The following is a 15,054-nucleotide window of genomic DNA, read 5'->3' as shown; positions in this document are numbered from 1 at the left end:
TAAGACTCCAGCTCTTAATTTTGTTTGAAATCCCATGAATGCTTTCAGTGGTAACATAAAGTAGGCAGAGTAAGGGTGAAGTCTCTTCCCCACATCAAGAGTGTGAAAGAGGTAGCACCTGTGGGGTTTCCAGCCTGTATAGGAGGGCTGATGGGAGAAACTGGAGATCTGCAGCAAGATGATGTCTGAGCTAGAGTGGCCGGAACACTTTTTGTATATAGACTGTACGGGATGGTGGTTAGATGGAGGGTATGAGAGGGTGTGGGGCAGAGTGAAATGGAATTTGCAACAATGGCTTCCATGGGTGGGTGTGTGGGGAGTGTGAATTTTAATGGGCAATATATTCTCTTGTCAGGGAAATCGCCTGAGTTGTAAGTATTATATTCCTATTCATGTTCGATAGGTTTTATCAGTTTCACAAATACTATCATTCATTAATAATGCTTAGTAGCTAGCTCTGTCAGCTATAATGGTTCTGCTTGTGAAATCCATGAATCAAAGGTGATTCCCATTTGGGGTGTTGACAGATGCAACTGGCATGAAGAGAACTACACTTCAGACTTCAAGGAAGGTAATACACTTTGCTGTCACAACGTGTAGTGCCTGTTACACAGTTGGTAGGAAAGGTCACAGGGTCATATAATTGAAACTCTTACTATAGTGATGAAGGCTTGCTTCCATGTGTGTTGAAATAATTCAGTCAGTGGTCATCTTGTTTTTCCACAGCTTTCCATCTACCTTCCGCTCTAACAATAATCAGTCTTCCTCGACCCCAGTGCCAAGTGTTTCTGCTTCCTCAGTCTTGGCTTCTGCCTCTGCTTCATTGCCTTCAGTAAGCAATTCAGTAGTTACTTCAGGCTTCAGTGAACTGAAAGCATCAAGTGGCAGCAGGAAAGCCAGAGTTCTCTATGATTATGATGCTGCAAACAGCAGTGAACTATCACTTCTTGCAGATGAGGTAAGAGGCTTTTTCTAAATAGCATTGTAATTTAAAACCAGCATACTCATGACTAACAAGTTTAAATGTCTTAAATACTATTTTAGGAAACTTGTGTTCAACATAGAAATAGTGACTTAAGTATTCTGGAGTGGAGGCTAGAAACCTCTGTGTAACCTAATGGAGTAGCTCACCACCTTTCTAGACTACTGTATCCTCTCAGGAGTCTGATTTGTCTTGCATATCCCAGGTTTCACCTCACTTAAAATCTACTTGCTTACAAAATCAGACACACAACTATAAGTGTCACGGTACACTATTACTGAAAAATGCTTATTGTCTCATTTTTACCATACAATTATAAAATAAATCAGTTGAAATGAAAGTACAATATTTATATTCCCGTGTATAGTATATAGAGCAGTATAAACAAGTCATTGTGTGTATGAAATTTTAGTTTGTACTGACTTCACTAGTGCTTTTTCTGTAGCCTGTTGTAAAACTAGGCAAATATCTAGATGAGTTGTAATATGTACCCCTGGTTGAGAACCACTGACCTAATGTATCAGAATTTTACTGCCACTGTTTGCGAGTCACTGAAGTGCCCAGTACTTGCTTATCCTAATATCATAAAATGGGGATAACTTCTGTGAGGCAGGCATAGTAAGTGTTATCTTATGAGTTAAGCTGTTGGGGTTCAATTCTGCCACCCTTTTTCATGTTATATAGTACCTCCCTCCATTAGAACCCATTGATGTTACCATTATAATGACTGAGTCGTTAAATTCTGCTTAGGTTACACTCAGGGATGAGTGCATAAGCACAGAAACTTGATTTCAACAGAGAACTTGGAAGGAAGTGGCACAATTGGGCTTTTATTTGACATTAAAATCTATTAGAAAGTGCTGAAATTGCTAATTAGCATTATAGACTGGGAAAATAATACAGCAGGGCACAGATTATCCAACAACTTCTTGGAAGGCATTGGAGATAACGTTTTATTACAGAAGGTGGAGAATGGAACTAGGGGAGGCTATTATGGATTCGATTCTGACAAACAGGGAGTAATTAATTGAGAATCTGAAGGTGGAAGACCACTTGGGTGAAAGTGATCATGAAACGATAATTCATGATTCTAGGGAATGGTAAAGGGGGGAGGGGAACAGCAGAATAAAGACAATGGACTTTATCAAACTCAGAATTGGTAGGTAAAATTCAAAGGGGGGGAAACAAGTCTGCGGAGAGGCCGGAGAGCTGCTCTCGGGGAAGTGGACTAACTATGCTGATGGGAGAGCGCTCTCCCATTGGCGTAGTGACTTCATTAAAGTGCTAGAGCAGTGTAGCAGGGTTGATGTAGCTGCACCGATGCAGCATTTTAAGTGTAGACGTGCCATTAGACAAGTTAAGTCTTCAAGTCAGCAGGGCCTGATGAAATACAACCTAGAATACTTAAGGAACTAGCTGAAGAGATCTCTGAGCCATTAGCTATTATCTTTTGAGAACTTGTGAAGGATGAGAGAGATCCAGAGGACTGGATAAGGGCAAATATAGTACCTATGTATTAAAAGGGGAATAAGGACAACCCAGGGGATTACAGACCAGTCAGTTTAACTTCAGTACACAGAAAGATAATGGAGCAAATAATCAAACAATTTGCAAGCACCTATAATAAAATAAGGTAATAAACAGTCAACATGGATTTGTCAAGAACAAATAATGTCAAATCAACCTAATATCCTCCTTTGACAGGGTAATAATCTTTGTGGATGGGGGAGATGGTAGATGTCATATCTACTTTAGTAAATCTTTTGATACTGTCTCACATAATCATCTCATAAGCTAGAGAAATATAGCCTACATGAAACTGCTATACCAGGGGTGGGCAAACTTTTTGGCCTGAGGGTCACAGCTGGGTGGGGAAATTGTATGCAGGGCCATGAATATAGGGCTGGGACCGGAGGTTGGGGTGTCGGAGGGGGTGCGGTGTGCAGGAAGGGGCTCAGGGCAAGGGGTTGGGGTGCAGGAGCCCTCTGTCCTCCCCTCCCCCCAGGGGCCGCAGGGACATGGTGCCGGCCGCTTCTGGGAGCAGGGCCAGGGTAGGGAAGGGACCCTGCCTTATCCCCACTGCATCTCGGGGCTGGCAATCCTGTGGGTCAGATTGAAAGGGGTTGGGGTGCAGGAGGGAATGCGGGAGGGGGCTCAGGGTAGGGGGTTGGGGTGCAGGAGGGATGTGGGGTGTGGACTCCAGCCCGGCACCACTTACCTCGAGCGGCTCCCGGGAGGCAGCGGTGTGCAGCGGGGCTAAGGCAGGCTCCCTACCTGCCCTGGCCCCGCACCACTCCCAGAAGTGGCCAGCATATCTGGCAGTGGCTCCTGGGGGTGGGGTGGGGCAGGCGGCTCTGCTGTGCGCTGTCCTCACCTGTGGGCATGACCCCCGAAGCTCCCATTGGACACAGTTTCCCGGCACAAAGCCCTCTGCCCGCCCTTCCCTCTCCCCCCTAGGGGCCACAGGGACATGGTGCCGGCCGCTTCTGGGAGTGGCATGGGGCCAGGGCAGGCAGGGGGCCTGCCTTATCCCTACTGCGCCACGGGGCTGGCAATCCCTTGGGACAGATTGAAAGCCCTGATGGGCGAGATCCAGCCTGCAGGGTGTAGTTTGCCCTCCTCTGTGCTATAAGTAGGTACACAACTGGCTGGAAAACCATACTCAGAGTAGTTATCAATGGCTCAGAGTCGAGCTGGAAGGGCCTATCGAGAGGATTCCCACAGGAATCTGTTTTGGGTCCAGTTCTGTGGAATATCTTCATAAATTATTTGGATAATGACAGAGAGCGTACACTTATAAATTTGAAGCAGAGAGGGGTTGCAAGCACCTTGGATGACCAGATTAGAATTCAAAATGATCTGGACAAACTGGAGGAATGGTCTGAAGTAAATAGGATGAAATTCAGTAAGGACTAATTCAAAGCACAAAAAAAAAAAGCAAACATTCCGGGATGTATTAGCAGAATTGTTGTAAGGATGCATGATAAATAATTCTACCACTCTACTTAGCACTGATAAGGCCTCAACTGGAATATTGTTCAGTTCTGGGTGTCACATTTTAAGGAAGGATATGGACAAATTGTAGGAAGTCCCAAGAATAACAAAAATGATTAAAGGTTTAGAAAACATGACCTATGAGGAAAGATTGGAGGAAAAAAATTGGGTTGGTTTAGTCTGGAAAAGAGAAGACGGGACATAAGTTTTCAAGTGCATAAAAGGCTGTTACAAGGAGGAGGGAGAGAGATTGTTCTTAACCTCTGAGGATAAGACAAGAAGCAATGGTCTTAAATTGCAGCAAGGAAGATTTAAGCTAGACATTAGGAAAAGCTTTCTAACTGAAAAGGTAGTTAAACACTGGAACAAATTACTAGGGAGGTTGTGGCATCTCTGTCATTAGAGGGTTTTAAGAACACCTGTCAGGGATGGTCTAGGTAATATTTAGTCCTACCTCAATGCATGGGACTGGACTAGATAACATATCGAGGACCCTTTCAGTCCTACATTTCTATGATTGAAGGAACTTTAAATTGCAGAAGTTTAAGTTGCCAAGGAACTATCAGTATTAAGGGAAACTGCTGTATGGAGGATTTATATGTAAAGTCAACATGTATAAAAGCAATAACAAGGCAAAGGTTTCATCTAAATACGAAAAGGGACTCTTTCTAACTCAGGCCTTTTTAAATACTTGCTACTTTGTCAAGCTCTCTCCTACTGATCATGAGTAATAGTTTCTGCAAACATTTGCTTGCTGCTCTATGGAAGTTCATGTCAAATATGCCCTTTAAAAATATGCATGTAGCTAATATCAGAAATCCGAGCCTTTGGAAATAGGTTGTTTATTGCCAGGAATATTTATTCTAGGATCAAATGTTAATGGTGTATTTTTGTTTTTAGGTCATCACAGTGTACAGTGTCCCTGGTATGGATTCAGACTGGTTGATGGGTGAAAGGGGAAATCAGAAGGGCAAAGTGCCTATTACTTACTTAGAACTGCTAAACTAAATGGCTGGCCTGAATAAAGACTGCCACTTACGGCGACACCATATTTATATACAATTAAGTTTATATAAAGCAGGTTTAAGTGTCTTCCATGTTTATTGTCTTAAGGGAGAAGAATACCAGTCATCAGAAACCGGCTCTTCTGCCAGTATTGTTGCATGGTAAATACTCTGTTCAGATTTAATTTGAGTTTAAAGCTTTTATTTCATGTGCCAAGAATGTTTCCTACAGAATTGTTTCTACTGAAGTTTTCACTAATACCAAGCTTCTACTTTTGAGTAATCTAGACCGAAAGCAGGAGGGCACTGTTTTCTACTGAATTTTTCATTAATGGCAAGCTTCTTTCCTCACATAAAATAAATTTATTGTGAATTGATATCAGTCTGACTCCAGTTATTTGCTCAGCATAGTGAATAGCCAAAAAACCGGTGTTAACACTTTAAAAATTAAACTATATTTGTCTCTGGTTCTCCAATATGGTATATCGAATATTAACTTGTTGACATTTGTGGTTAACAATTGAATGATGCATGCATTTTAATCCTTTTAAAATAAATTGAGTTCCTAGTTGAAAACCCAATTTTTGATTTTTTTATGTATATTTATGTTTTTGTTTTAAAGTAACACTTCTACAGAACCCTGCTTGGTGTTTTTGTTTTTCCCCTCGTGCCAGAGCTTTAATAAAGCAAACACATGAACCAACCCAAAATTTCAAACTGGCTTACTGCAGTCTACTCAAATAAACAGTTAAACACCAGGAAAATTCTAGATATTCATTCCATTAAATATAAATGTCACAGAAAGCATCATAAATGTTTGCAAATTTACTTGCATTCATCTGTTTGCATTCACTATACGTAAGAAAGGATAGTACTAAAGTCTTGGGAGCAGAAAATGACTCTATGACTTAACCATAACTTCCACTGATGACCCAAACCAGTGTCAATTGATGCTATTTTTAATTGTCCCTTTCATGTAACAAATGCATTTTGCATCAGATGTGCTTTTAAGTTCAAGGTCACATGTAGGTAAAGGTGGGCAGTTCACTAATTTACTCTTACACTTAGTGTCTATTAATACTAACTTCAAACTAATCAAAGGGCTTAACTGAATTTTCAGTAAGTTGTCAATTACATCTTAGTGAGATTCACCAACCTGTTGCTGCCACAGAGCAGCCTGGCTCTTGAAAAGGATAATGGGAATCTAATGAAATGTCATTTTTTTAACTAGTGAAAGTAGATAAAATGTCTGGAGATGATCTATGTCATGGAAACCCAGAAGTTGTGTTGGAACATGGCAAGAGATCTTCTGAGGGCCTAACATGATTGTAATGGACAAGAATAAATAGATATCCAAACAGTTTATTAAAAAAAAAAAAACTTGAAGTTCAAGAGCAGAGGTAAAAAGGGAGATGCATCTGTTTTGTTTTTCTAGGTGATAAGACTCTTCCTTACTACTACTCTACCAAACTGTTACACTGGGTCACCACAATGGTATCACTAAAGGTGACTTGGTGCACTCTGAACAGAGCAAGAGGTTGGGAGGAATACACAGACATGAACACTTGTTCAGAAGCTGAACACAACTTCATTGCAATTAAACTAAGAAGTCATTTGCAGAAACAGTCCCTTTTGCCCCCTTAATTTTCTTGAGCAGTGATCTCCTTTCTGTGCAGAGTTCTTAAAACCTTGATTTTTTTTTTTTTTTTTTTTTTTTTTTTTTATGCTGAACTCCTTTTGGAGTGGGCTTGTGACTGACCGTTGACCAACCAAGGTGAAAAGTGCCTCAGTCATGTTAAAGGGTTCAACCTTCTTGCATCTCACCACCCCATGTCTTATACGTATACCTTCTGGTGGCATCAGCTTTTCCTTCTCCCACCCACCCTTACTTTCTAGAATGTTATTACTGTGTCAGAGGGAAGCCACAATGAACAGCTCTTTAAGTGTTAGTTTGGAACTAGTTACCATTTAGAGCAGGGGTCAGCAACCTTTCAGAAGTGGTGTGCTGAGTCTTCATTTATTCACTCTAATTTAAGGTTTTGTGTCCCTGTAATACATTTTAATGTTTTTTAAAAGGTCTCTTTTTATAAGTCTATAATATATAACTAAACTATTGTTGCATGTAAAGTAAACAAGGTTTTTAAAATGTTTAAGATGCTTCATTTAAAATTAAATTAAAATGCAGAGCCCCCGCCTCCCGGACCGGTGGCCAGGAGCTGGGCAGTGTGAGTGTCACTGAAAATCAGCTTGCATGCCGCCTTTGGCACGCATGCCATAGGTTGCCTACCCCTGATTTAGACCTTCCTTTGAATAAAATACTCAATATGGTGTTGAATGTTTCTTGGACATACCTCTAAATTATGTCTACACTGGCTTCTAGACATATGTCCACTCGTGTTTGTGCTAGTACCCCCCTTCCATCTGCATCTAAACCCCAGAAACACCGGCTTCCAGGCATGTACGAGGCAAGAACTCTAGCACTCCTGAGCAATGTGGGTATGATCACACCTTGGGCTGTGGTGTGGCATTCCTCCTACCCATGCTACTCTGAAGTGTGGATGAGGGTAAGGTACATGCTAGGTCCTCTAGCCCCTTTCCCACAATCCATTGCACTGTCTTGCCTGACTCTCTAAGCAAATCTACAAAGGTTCCTCTCTTTCACACACCCACACATGGACATGGAACATGCTGAAGAGCAGCTGCCTGGTCAGCTGAGCATGCTCAGGTCCTGCTAAATCTGTGATTGGAGTTCACCATCCTCCACTGCCTCTCCCACAACACCAGGAACTTACACCTGTACCAGGAAGTTTTGGAGAGTTGGCACAGGTGGGCATTTACTGCACCGTGGCCCAGGGCCGGGAATGGATAAAGCACTTGAGGCTCCACTAACAGAGGTCAAAAGACTCTGGCAGTGTTCTGGGAGGGGTCCTGCAACATCTCCCTTCAAGGTGCAGAACCAGGTGTTCTCCAGAGCTCCAAGTACTGAGCCGGAGGTGATGCATGACCCACTCCTCAACCCTGCTGGCTTTGTCATCTGGTGGGATGCTAATGGAGGCAAGGTTGTGGAGGCAGCAGGGACCATGGAGAAGGAGAGGGGCACATTCTGCACCTCTACCTGGAGGAGCCAGTTCAGCAAGCCCCTCCTGAGGAGTCCGAGGAGGACCCTGAGACTCAGTAGGATCCATGCATGATTGGAAGCTCCCCCACCCCGTAAATGCCTCGAAGTTTAGATGCAGATGGTAGGGGAGCTCTGGCATAAACATGTGAGTGGACCGGTGTATAGAAGCCAGTAGTCACCAACCAAGACACAATTGTTCTCTGGATGAAGGGGATTCATTTCCTGATATTGCAGGGGCTGGTGTGAGTACAGGTGAGCACTTGTGAGTACAGGTGAGCACTTGAAGTGGTTCATTCTCACCTCTGTGCAAATTCTGTCTGCTAGCTTAGACTATAGTCTCTTTCCATTGGAATAGTCTCCCAGTTAGCAAATGTTTGGTGCAGCAGAAACCCCATTTAGTTCTTAAGAATCAACAGCAGTGTAATTCTGCTTGCTCCACCTTCATGGCTCCCTAAGCCTCTCCGTTCAGCAATTATGTAAAGAGTTGACAAGTTATACAAACTTCTCTTTTGCATAGATTGCTGGATCCCCATCACAGGACAGTAAAGCCACTTTCTTTCACCCCCATCCCCAAACCCTCCAGTCTGGTACACCTCTACCCCCATATAACACTGTCCTCAGGAGCCAAAAAATCTTACTGCGTTATAGGTGAAAGTGCGTTATATTGAACTTGCTTTGATCCACTGGAATGCACAGCCCTGCCCCCCCTCCCCCCCTCCCAAAGTGCTTCTTTACTATATTATGTCTGAATTCATGTTATATGGGATTGCGTTATATCGGGGTAGAGGTGTACTTCCAAAACTGCTATGTTCTGCAACAGATGGCCAGTCTGAAGAAGAAAAAATTGAGAACTCTTAATATTGCCCCTGAAATAAATGCCCCCATCAGTCCAATCGCACACAAGGCATTACAATTTTTAAAACCATTAGTTCATACTACCAACATTTTCAAAAGGTGTTCCTTTCTTGGTCTGTAAAAGGCATCTGAATGAAACAATAGCATTCTTCAGATGCTGTAAAGTGCCTATATCTTGGCCTTCCATAGCAAAATTGTGGGAGGATTTCTTACTTGCTTTCAAAGGACAGATAAAACGTAGCACTGCTCTTGAGATTGTAGTTGTAGGACGTTTGGCTGAGGCGACTGCACGTATTCTTCAGGGGGACAGTAGGACCCGCTCGCTGGGCTCGACAGGAGAAGCTAAGAGCAGTTTGACTTTCTGAGGGAACGGGAGCGAAGAACTGTGGAGTAGAAACAACAGACTGTTGAGGGGGAAGAATGTTTTCTCAAAGGCAGAGGGATTAATGGTTCAATTCCTAGAGCGGGACTCATGGTTCAGGGAATGGGAGCTTGCCCCAAAGGACCCAGGAGTATGTCCTGTTGTAGTCCCTGTTACAAGTGGTGGTGGAACAGATTTGGGTCCCACCTGCTACAATAGCTGCTGCCAGTATCTGAGAGCTGGCACCTCCTCCTGCAGCCCACTTTGTTCAAGGTGGAGGAAACCCCCCCCCCACCCCACCATGACAGAGGGGGAGGCCTCAGGACTCCAGGCATAACACACTGCACGAGTACCCGAAACCGCTCCTGAGGGAGATCTGTGACAGTGCAGCAGGGGGATAAGCTTGAGACTGCCTGACACATGTCTGCCTCCCCATGCCATGCTGGAGATGCCCCTCTTTGTGGTCTTCACTCCCCCCCAAAATGTTTTCCACAGCTGTTTCCCACCCCCTCCTTGTCCAAGGGAGAGGGAGGTCAAGGCCAAGGAGACTGAGTCATAGGCAGTGAAGTTTTAGTATACTTCAGGGAGTCTGATTTGTTTTTTTGGGTTTTTTTAATGTTCAGTGTTACGTTATATGCACTAGTTTCAATAAATGTTTGTTTCCTTTACTTGTGTGCAGACCCATCATTTAGGCTATGATAGGAAGGTACTTTTTTTTTTTTTTGGTCCTGTCCCCCGCCTTTGGTTTTAGGCCCCACCAGTCTGTGCCTTGAGTTGTGTAATTGCCCAGGACACAGAACTACAGGGTCCTATCTGTCCCTCCCAGAACTTCCAGCAGTCCAACCCCACCCCTGTCCATGTATGTGAATATAAATAAGCTGGAGATGTGTTGAAAGTACAATGTGCATGGAAATAAGTTAACTTTGTTAACGGGAGTCTGGGTGAAGAAAGGGTGGATAAACTTCCCTATGCATTTGACAAAACAGAACAGGAAAAACAGTGATGTAACTGTACCATCATGCACATGTCCTGTTCTGTGCTTGCTCTGTCCCAAAGTATTCACTTCAGTCTCACATGTTATGAAATGCACAGCATGCCACAATAATGGGGATGGCATTGGCCACACTGGCATCCAACCAGGTGTGGAGGGATCGCCAATAAGCCTTTAGCCATCCTAAGATGTGTTCCACTCCCATCCTGAAGCTGCTTAGTGTGGAGTTGAATTCCCATTTTTGCCAGATTGTTGGGGTAGGGTTTTGTTAGCCAGGGTAGGAGTGGTTAGATGGAGTCCCCCAAAATGATCCTGGGCATAGAGACACTATACAGAAACAATTATTTCTGGGGAAATAAAGTCCTTTCCTTCCACTTCAAGTACAGTCCCAATCTCCTTACCCTGGTGTCATGAACCCTTCCTGTGTGTCTGTCGTTAGTGTTAATGAACCTGCCTTTGTGGTCTACTAGACCTTGAATGAGGACCCTTTCTGATTGATGTACTCACTCACTTTTGATGGACAAAGTATAGGGGGGTGAGGGCCATTGATGGACTCCATCTAGGCCAATATCCTGTCTTCTGACAGTGGCCAATGCCAGGTGCCCCAAATGGAATGAACAGAACAGGTAATCATCAAGTGATCCATTCCCTGTCACCCATTCCCAGCTTCTGGCAAACAGAGGTTAGAGACACCATCCCTGCCCATCCTGGCTAATAGCCATTGATGGACCTATCCTCCATAAATTTATCTAGTAGTTCTTTCTTGAACCATGTTATAGTCTTGGCCTTCACAACATCCTCTGGCAAGGAGTTCCACAGGTTGACTGCATTGTGTGAAGAAATATTTCCTTTTGTTTTAAACCTGCTGCTTATTAATTTCATTTGTTGGCCCCTAGTTCTTGTCATGAGAAGGAGTAAATAACACTTCCTTATTTACTTTCTCCACACCAGTCATGACTTTATAGACCTCTATCATATCCCCCTTTAGTCATCTCTTTTCCAAGCTGAAAAGTTCCAGTCTTATTAATCTCTCCTCATATGGAAGCCATTCCATATCCCTAAATCATTTTTGTTGCCCTTTTCTGAACCTTTTCCAATTCTAATATATCTTTTTTGAGATGGGGCAACCACATCTGCACGCAGTATTCAAAATGTGGGTGTACCATGGGTTTATATAGAGCAATATGATATTTTCTGTCTTATCTATCCCTTTCTTAATGATTCTCAACATTGTTAGCTTTTTGACTGCCGCTGCATATTGAGTGGATGTTTTCAGAGAAACACCATTGTCTCAAAACCCGCAATAATTTCTATAACTTTGGCAGCCACCCACGGGTAGATGAGTGTTGATAGTTTCGCAAATCTGTGTTACCATGAGCCTGACAGTGGACTTCCCCATCCCAAAGTGATTTGTGACTGACTGGTAGCTGTCTGGCGTTGCCAGCTTCCAGAGGGCAATAACCACCTGCTGCTGCACCAGTATTCATCTCTGGAACCACATGTTTCGCTGCTCTAGGGTTGAGATTGGCTCCTCACAGAGGTCCAGGAACATCTGCTTCATTCTGAAGTTCCGGAGTTTCGAAGACTATGTTGCCCCACCATACTCCACTGATTTTTGTGGTCCAGAAGCAGCAGTCCACCATGGATATACAGCAGGGGTCGGCAACCTTTCAGAAGTGGTGTGCCGAGTTTTCATTTATTCACTCTAATTTAAGGTTTCGCGTGCCAATAATATATTTTTAACATTTTTAGAAGGTCTCTTTCTATAAGTCTATAATATATAACTAAACTATTGTTGTATGTAAAGTAAATAAGGTTTTTAAAATGTTTAAGAAGCTTCATTTAAAATTAAATTAAAATGCAGAGCCCCCCGGACGGGTGGCCAGGACCCAGGCAGTGTGAGTGCCACTGAAAATCAACTCGGGTGCCACCTTCGGCACACGTGCCATAGATTGCCTGCCCCTGATATACAGTCACAACACTGGCACTCTCATGCATCTCTGTGTCATAGGGTGTCGCTGGCTTGTGAGAGAGATTCGAGTCCATTCACCCAAGATTCTCAATGGTCACATACTGTAATATACATACATTTGTCCAGGAAGAAGGAGCAGGAGCAGAACCACATCATCGATTACTTGCTCTATGTTTTCCACCAAGTTGGACAGGAGAGAGGGCTGAGCAGGGGTTGCCATTGCCAGATTTGTGAAGGTGCCTGCAATACCCAGCAAGTCAGATCCTAGGACATCTCCTGTGACTCACTGAACCCTGGGATACCACCCCTGAGCTAACCTTGTGTACCAAAGAAGTGTGTACCAGCGTGGATGTGGATATACCCAGGTACAAAGTGTATAGCCGTGGCTAGCACAGCATATTTGGACACTTGTCAAAGGGGAGCATACAGATGTGTGGACATGTATCCAGATGCTAGTGTAGACATAGCCTATATGCTGCATAAACAGCAGTTCTGAAAAGATTGCTACCTTCTTGTTCTCTAGAAGTCTTGCTGAATTCTATAGCTTCATTTCACAATGGCCCATTATCTTCGATCTTCTGACCGTTTGATCATCCTGAGAAAAATGGATAATTTGTTCAGTCAAAAGTAGCCTCAGTATGAACATTCCCATGGAATGCAGGGGTGGGGTGTCCGAAAGTAAAGCCCCGTTGGTTGAAGTTAGTCGAGGGAGAGCCGGAGATCTATCAGGTTTCTAAATTTAGTTTTGTGTTTCCATCTTCCTTCACGTTCTTGGTTTGATGCATTTGATAAAATAAAGGCATAATAAATTAATTGTCAAACTAAGGTGCGATTAGCAATGACCCAAATGAATAATGCAAAACTGAAATGAACCGTGAGGACCATATATATTTCTTTAGTTATGTATAAGCAGTATTTAACGCCAGACTGATATGTGAGGAAGCTGAACTCATTTTGTAGTTCTTGCAGTTTATTTTCACATGAATTATAGAACACGCATAAACTTGTACTATTGAGGTAGTTTATGAAGCATTATTCATCTCTCAGCCAATTATATTAGTTTTTTATGCTATGCATTCAAATTAGGATGCAGATACAATAGCACTCTGTGTGCCGCAGGAAACCACTGTCTAAACAATTCAGCTGTACATTAGTCCTAAGTAAATGCACACCCCCAGGCTTTCTGAGCAGAAGTTTTATGTGGGATGTGCTTCTGAGATATTTCAGTAAATTGAAGCCATATACTGGGCCATAACTAGGCAAAAATCACACTCACTGAAAATTTCCAAACATTTGGGACCAGTATTGTAACGTGGAAAAACATCACCTATTTTTAAATAAACTGGCATCTTCTTTTGGAAGCTTGTCACTAAACAGTGGCTCACCTTATATCTGGTTAGAGAGACAAGCTGGTCCTTAAACAAAAGTTATCTTAGACCATGTACCTATGGGTACAAAACCTTGTTTTCTATTGCAACTTCCATTTTGTTTCCCTGACACTTCTACGCGGCTCTCATCGTTCACTTTTCCTCCTTCCAAAGTACGCCTTGTTCGCACTATCCTTTACATTAGAAATCTGTTGGTCCTCTGTTAATGTTCTACTTCATAGAACCGTGATTTTCAACCTTTTTTCATTTGCAGACCCTTAAAAAATTTCAAATGGAGGTCCGGACCCCTTGGAAAATCACCCTGAGGTCTGCAGACCCCTACCTCAGAAGTCTTAGACTGAAAACTGTCTGAACAAAATTGAACTATAAATGTTGCACCTGCTCAGCATGGCATTTGACGCAGCATGAGACAGGGCGCTAAACTGTGGACTTCTATGGTAATGACAACAGTTCCATGTTTTGACCTGTAGGTGGGGATAGTTACATATTTTTGAATGCATTTTCTGGAATCTGAAACTATTTTCATAGTCACCTTTCTCAGACCTCTTAGATATAGTCTGCGGACCCCAGGTTGAAAACCACTGTCATAGAACAAAGGATACTACTTTACTGGTAGGATCCAGTAGTAGTATCACCACTGCCTTGTATAGCTCTCAGTCTCAAAACACTAATAACTTGGTATTTTGGATACTAGTTAAGTTATAGTAACCAAACTTGAGAAGACTATTGGGGATGGGGAGGGAGAAACTCTGACAGAAGCTATATTTCTGATTTGATAGAGCAATTTTGTTTTACTACTTTTGTTAATTCTCTCTGATTGGTTTTGTTTAATTTTGGTGGTAATGCAGAATGCATTCTGAGTTTACTCTGTAAAAGGGGTACAGGTATTTAGGGATCAATACTTTGTGTGCTGGCCTGTGTGGGTGTACATACTTCCACCTCTGAAAAATCCTTCCTTTTGGCCTGTTCAATAGTTGCATTTGGATTAATACTATCAGGTGGCTTATAATCATATCAAACAACATAGTCATAGTGCTGTGTACTCTGTAGCAAGCCAAACCCAAATTCTGGAGCAGGGTTATCAAATTCTGTAGCAGACTGGAAAATATGAAGCTGCATTTATATTTAAGAAAACAAAGGTTAAACAAAACACCAATTTGAATGTCTGCTAAAATATCGCTGAAGTAATAACTATTTTTAATGCTTCATTTGTTGCATTAAGGTTTCAACCCGCTCATTTGATTCTGACCTGAGCTATTGTTTCAGGCTCTCTGCAGACTCAGGAACATGACACACTGTTCGTTTGCATTCAATTAGTGTCTTTAGATTTTTATAACCAGTCAGCTGAACTCCTCCTACACCCCCTCCCTTGTTTTTCTTTTTAATTTA

The 15,054-nt window shown here is 42.6% G+C and overlaps 1 protein-coding gene across 3 annotated transcripts in view; it reads left to right on the top strand.

The window, feature by feature from the left end:
• Nucleotides 1–5,357, top strand: part of SH3GLB1 (SH3 domain containing GRB2 like, endophilin B1) — a 37,528-nt gene extending 32,171 nt beyond the window's left edge. For all 3 annotated transcript variants that reach the window (XM_034778926.1, XM_034778927.1, XM_034778924.1), the window contains 2 exons: nucleotides 727–958; nucleotides 4,877–5,357. In XM_034778926.1, the coding sequence (XP_034634817.1) occupies nucleotides 727–958; nucleotides 4,877–4,984 (340 nt within the window). In that variant the 3' untranslated portion in view covers nucleotides 4,985–5,357. The remainder of the gene's footprint in view (nucleotides 1–726; nucleotides 959–4,876) is intronic.
• Nucleotides 5,358–15,054: the final 9,697 nt, after the last annotated feature.

Source organism: Trachemys scripta, chromosome 8 (assembly GCF_013100865.1).
Source record: "Trachemys scripta elegans isolate TJP31775 chromosome 8, CAS_Tse_1.0, whole genome shotgun sequence".
NCBI classification, from domain to species: domain Eukaryota; kingdom Metazoa; phylum Chordata; order Testudines; family Emydidae; genus Trachemys; species Trachemys scripta.
The sequence above is the reverse complement of the archived record's forward strand: the minus strand, read 5'-3'. Positions and strand labels throughout refer to the sequence as shown.